At 44.7% G+C, this 6079-nt stretch overlaps 1 protein-coding gene across 1 annotated transcript; it reads right to left on the bottom strand.

Annotated features, from left to right (window-relative positions):
• Positions 1-2223: 2223 nt before the first annotated feature.
• On the bottom strand, positions 2224-4836 carry LOC131676009 (uncharacterized). The gene has a single exon (XM_058955135.1). It carries the CDS (start codon positions 4834-4836, stop codon positions 2224-2226), a length of 2613 nt encoding a protein of 870 aa, XP_058811118.1.
• Positions 4837-6079: the final 1243 nt, after the last annotated feature.

The following is a 6079-nucleotide window of genomic DNA, read 5'->3' as shown; positions in this document are numbered from 1 at the left end:
GAAATGATGTTTAAAAGATTTCACTCCGGCCTCCCACAAACCACCATGATGAGGAGACCGCGGTGGAATGAAGTGAAAAGTGATTCCATTTTCGAGACAGTATCCATTCCATCTTTCGGTTGAAAACTGTTCCATGTATTGGGAGCGTAGCAATTTTAGCTCTCGATCTGCGCCGACAAAAGCGGTAGAGTTGTCGCAACACAAGTTAATTAACCGACCGCGACGGGCGATGAACCGTTTCACCGCATTAATACACGCGACGGACGATAGATCGGTTACGATTTCGAGGTGTAGCGCCTTCACCACCATGCATACGAACACCGCGACGTACATTTTTACGTTTGCTCCTCTCCCATATAACGGACGAATGTGGAATGGCCCGCAGTAGTCCAAGCCACTATTTGAGAACACTCGCGCCGGCGTAACACGAACAGTCGGAAGAGGTGCCATGAATTGCTCAGTTGGTTTGGGAGAGCATCTGAAGCAGGTGATACATTGTCGAACGACCTTGCGCGCCAGGTCACGTCCTCGCACGGGCCAGAACCTTTGTCTCATTGTTGCGAGAAGAAGCGTTGGTCCGCCGTGTAGCGTTCTTATGTGTATAGAGCGTGCAATCATCCAAGTGAGGCGGTGATTCGCAGGGAGCAAAATCGGTGCTCTCGAATCTAAAGAACAACGCATTTTCATCAAACGCCCAGCGATTCGAAGGAGCCCAGTTTCATCCAAAACCGGATTGAAAGTTTTTAGTGACGATTTGAGCTTTCGATCCTTGCTAGTGAGGGTACGTCGAGGATTCGAAGAAAGATAATGAATTTCGTCTGCAAATTCAACGGACTGCACAGAGCGTATAAGCGCCTTCAATGAAAAATCCACCTCCAAGGTATTAAGAGGGCCAACCGTGCGAGATTGTTTTGGGCTTCTCGAATTACGGCAGAACCTCAGACAGTAGCTAGCGACTCTTAGAAGCTTTCCAAGTTCCGAAAACCGAGAAATGATAGGATTTTCCGTTTTAACGATTGTAAAGGTGAAGACATTTCGGGTCTCTGCTTCCTTCACTAGTTCATCTGTTTTAGCTAACTTAATGATGTTTTCCGGCCAGTGCGTAGATGACAGCAGGAGAAATTCTGGACCATGCCACCATAGAAAATCTTCCAGCACCTGTGATGGGAGTACACCTCTGGAAAGTCGATCAGCTGGGTTCATCAGAGTTGGAACATAGCGCCAGCTATCCGTTTCAGTCAGCTTCTGTATCTCCGCTACCCTGTTCGAAACGAAAACTTTCCACACTGTCGGGGGAGATTTGATCCAGTGAAGAACAATACTAGAATCGGTCCAAAACGTGACTGTTCCTGTGAATTTAGATGTTTTCACGACTTGATTCACAAGTTGGCTTCCAAGGAGGGCAGCGCATAATTCTAATTTGGGTATTGTGAGACCACGAAGAGGTGCGACGCGTGATTTAGAAACAAGTAAATGACTGTGTGAAACTCCGAAACCGTCGGTCGATACAACATAAACGCAGGCACCATATCCTCGTTGTGAAGCGTCGCAGAAACAATGCAATTCGAATCGATTATCAGTATTTGCAATTACCCGCCGCGGTACCTTCAGCTCCGATAGTTTTGGAATCTCATTTCGATATTTGAACCACCAATCTCGTTGCTTTACCGGTAGTTCTTCGTCCCAAGAAAGATTCATCGCCCAAAGTTGCTGAACGAAGATTTTCGCACTCACTATGACGGCTCCAACCAAACCAAGAGGGTCGAAAAGCTGTGCCATTTCAGATAGTACTACTCTTTTGGTAAAACTGCTCAACTCCGGTAGACCTGGAATTTTGAATCCAAATTCATCAGAATCATGTGACCATAGTAGACCCAGTGTCTTGACAGCAGTCGAACGGTCGATCTCCGTTAGCGGCAAGGATTCCTTCAAATCATCAGGAATGTGCCTTATAATCTGCGCATCATTAGCACACCACTTTCTAAGACGAAAACCACCTAGCTCCAACAGCTGAGAGAGTTGTTTGCTTGCTTCAATCAATTCGTCAAGGTCATCACTTCCAGTAAGTACGTCATCTACATAAAATCCTTTTCGAATTATACCCGCACCAAGAGGAAAACGTCTTCCTTCATCCTCTGCGAGTTGGTTTAGCACGCGGGTAGCTAGGTACGGAGCGCTTGATGTCCCATAAGTGATTGTGGTAAGCTGATACCGCTGTAGGGGCTACGAAGCATCCGATCTCCAGAGAATTTGCTGCAGTTTGCGGTCTGTCGGATGTACCCACACTTGCCGAAACATTTTTTCAATATCGGCTATAAATACGAACTTTGGTGCTCGAAAATTGAGTACGGTAGCGAGAAGCGATGGCTGGACAATCGGGCCGACGAGTAGAACATCGTTCAGAGACATTTGAGTACTACCCTTGCATGTTGCATCAAATACTACTCTCGTTTTCGTTGTTGAACTCTCTGGACGATGAATAGCGTGGTGTGGCAGGAAAAACTGGGGATGTTCGATGCGAGCACTCAGTTCCATATGACCTAGATTGCGATATTCTTCCATAAAGTCTACATATTCCCTTTTGAATTCACTGTTCAATGTGAATTTCCTTTCGATTGCCAGTAATCTGCGTTGAGCCACTGTATATGACTCTCCCAGCAGCGGTAGAAGTTCTTCGCGCACAGGAAGACGGACCATGTACCGACCGTCAATTGCTCTAGAAACAGTTTTCTTGAAGTGGTCTTCACACACCTGCTCTAGTGGAGTCATAGATTTGCCGTCATCAAAGTTTTCTACTTCCCAAAAACGGTGTAAGGTAGTTTCCAGACTTCTCGAAGCGCTCACGATGCATATCGACGATGGGTTAGCTGGCTCCAACAATTTACCAACGACAACGTATCCGAAAACCGTCTGTTGCAATGTAGGATATCCCTCAGACAGACGCACCTTGTGGCTTTCCAGTAACGAGTAGAACAGCTCTGCACCTATAAGAAGGTCAACACCAGCACTTATATTGAAACGAGGATCTGCTAACGGGATGTTGTCAGGGATATTCCAACGAGAAATGTCAACATGATTACTAGGGACAGTCACTGTAATTTGTGGAATCACGAGACATTCGAGATGATAATCAAATTTTCCAAAGCGCGAAGAAATCTTGATATGCACCTTAGAGCGTATATGGACGATCCCTTGTCCAATACCGCTTACTTGCATATTTATATTATCACGTTTCAACTCAAGCCTTCTTGCCATAGCTTCAGAGATAAAGTTGGCTTGTGAACAGCTGTCTAAAACTCCACGAATGAAGTGCGAACCACCAGTAGTGCCTTTCACCTTCACAACTACCGTTGAAAGAAACACTTCACCCTTACAATCGACGGAATCTTTCTTCGGTGCAACATATGCAGCCATAGGCAAAGTGTTCTTTTCGACTGCCGAACTACCGATCGAATACGATACGGACGAACCAACCGGCGGCGGGGAGGGAGCGACGACGACCGAATACGTATAAGCCGATACCGAATCCATCGCGCGCGTGACGACTTGCGACGGAGGTGGTGAAGGGCATGATTGCGATGCGAACGAACTTGTATGCGACAACCGTTGTCCTGAAGGAATCACGTCACTGGTTACAGCTGAAAAGGCTAAAGATGTTTGCGTAGCAGGCTTATGGCCCGTATGAAGAGGAGGCAAATGCAGCAGCGTGTGATGTTTCTTCGAACAATTTCTGCTACTACTGCAGTTCTTCGCCAGGTGTGATCCCTTCAGACAATTTATGCACAATCCATGCTTCTTCACCAACTCAAACCGCTGCTTGGCTTCCATTCCGAGAAATTGATCACATTTAAACAGTGGGTGGGCATGTTTACATAACTGGCATTTGAATGTGGTCTCAGTCGTGATGTGTGAAGAAATTGGTTTGGGCCTGACAGGTTTCAAGTCAACCGGTTGGTTACAATTGTGCAACAGTTTTACTGATTGTAACACCCTCGACGTTTTTCGAACAAAGTCAATCAAGTTTTGATAAGTTGGTCTTGCATCCCCTTCACAATTGTTCTCCCATTCTTTCAATGTTACTGGATCGAGTCGCTTACTGAGACTTTCAACGAGCACTGTATTCCAGAGATTTGCTGGTGTGTCTAATTTCTCCAAAATACCCACATGGTGATCAAATTCGTCCACTAGATCGTATAAAGCGGACGAAGAAGCCTTTTTTACATTGGGAATGGTGAACAAGGTTGCAAAATGATGTTTGAGTAGCAAGTTTGGGTTATCATACCGCTCACAAACCGATTTCCATGCGATCGTGAAATTGGCGGCATTAACCTCTAAATTAGCAACAATACGAGCAGCTTCCCCTCGAAGTGCAGCCTTCAGATAGTGCATTTTCTGCACAGGTGTCAAATGGAGACTAGTGTGGATCATAGACTTGAAGATGTCCCGAAAGGCAATCCACTCGGATGGGTTACCGGAGAACTCAGGGATGTTAATTTCAGGCAAACGCACCGAATGCAATGGTGCTTGAAAACGAGACCCAGATGGTGCTGCCGTAGGCGGTCGATCAGATAACTTACTGACCAGAGAGGCCTTGAGATCAAAATATAGATCCTGGAACTGGATTCGTTCATCGGACAATGTTGCTTCTACTTCACTCTCGCCGTCAGCACGATCTTCAATCTCTTCGATATCATCTTGAACACTCGCAAAGTCTGCCCATAATTGATCAAGAGAATCGATCCTCACTTGTACTTGATGCCCTTGGCCCTCTCGAAATTGATCATTGAACTTTTTAATCAACGCAGCGGAGCCGAGAATGTTTGCTCGCTGGCGCATAAGTGTTTTGAGTTTCGCTGCATTTGATCGAACCGGCCTTTTCGGCGTGGTGTTCCTTGAGTGGCTGATGGATTGCGTTACCAGCAAATATCACTGTGTCGACGATGATGATATAGGATCCTTCGAGAAATCGATCCTTCCAGAGGCGAGATCCACAGCGATAAATTCCGGTGTAACAGGTTAGTGCACCATGTGGCTCACGACGTTGAGAAAGATGGCTACTCTTAAGTGCGACAATGCCGTCCTGCCCTTTGCTGCAACACACAATCCCGGGTTTCGGCACCAACTTTGTATACGATAATTTCTTCCTTCTCACGGGACTCGACGAGGGCGAACTGGGCGGCGTAGCTATTCGGCGACGACGGTTGTTAATTTTGGCGAAAGTTACTTTTACCAGGGATATTTCTTGGTTATAAAAAAACGTGTTCACTGTTCGACAATTCAATCACAAGTGTGTTATATTTCAATTGTAGTTCATCTATATAAAGTAAATGTTGGCAAGTGTATGTGAGACTGAGTGCACAAGGTTTGTATAGGTAAGTGGTTGTACAAGGTAAGTATAGTTAGCCTTTTAGGTAAGTATTTATTACAAATGTGCTTTTAAATTAATCGTGTTGAATCATTCAGCGTTGCCAACAGTCACAACCGGGATTATGAACCAGGGAAGAGAACTTACCACAAAGAATGTCTTCAAAAACGTCGACAACCACTTTTGGACAAGACTGTTACTGTGACTTTTGATTTTTTTGCCTGATTTGTCATCAACATAAATTTTGTGCTCAATGACTGCCATACGCCAAACTGCCCGGAACTTCAAAAATCGAAAGATACTGAGCAATAAGAAAGCAGCCGCTAAAAAAATCAAATGTTGAAAATGAAGTATAATGAAAGTAGAAGCTGGGAGAGAAGGGCATATGCCAAGGATTCGTTTGTCTGTTCCAATTTGCCATGCTTTACAATAGGACTGACATAATACTATAACAATCGACGAAATCCAAGTAGCAATATACCAAAAACAATCTACTTTTTAAAAATATATCTTAATAACGATCTTAACACAAAAGTTATTCATAACATATTGAATGTGTGCAATTCCGTGTTCCTGATGTGATGAAACTGGATATGGTGTGGCTTCGGAAAAGCCGCATCTTGTTGTTAATAAACACACCACTTCGCTAATAGAAGGCCTTGAAATCCTTAATATTGTATTGGTGAATCCCATTCAGATTATTCAGAATTAGGA

Source organism: Topomyia yanbarensis, chromosome 1 (assembly GCF_030247195.1).
Source record: "Topomyia yanbarensis strain Yona2022 chromosome 1, ASM3024719v1, whole genome shotgun sequence".
NCBI lineage: Eukaryota > Metazoa > Arthropoda > Insecta > Diptera > Culicidae > Topomyia > Topomyia yanbarensis.
The sequence above is the reverse complement of the archived record's forward strand: the minus strand, read 5'-3'. Positions and strand labels throughout refer to the sequence as shown.

Excerpts from the sequence above, each read along its gene's own strand:
- LOC131676009 (XM_058955135.1), bottom strand. The coding sequence starts at position 4,836 with ATGCGCCAGCGAGCAAACATTCTCGGCTCCGCTGCGTTGATTAAAAAG.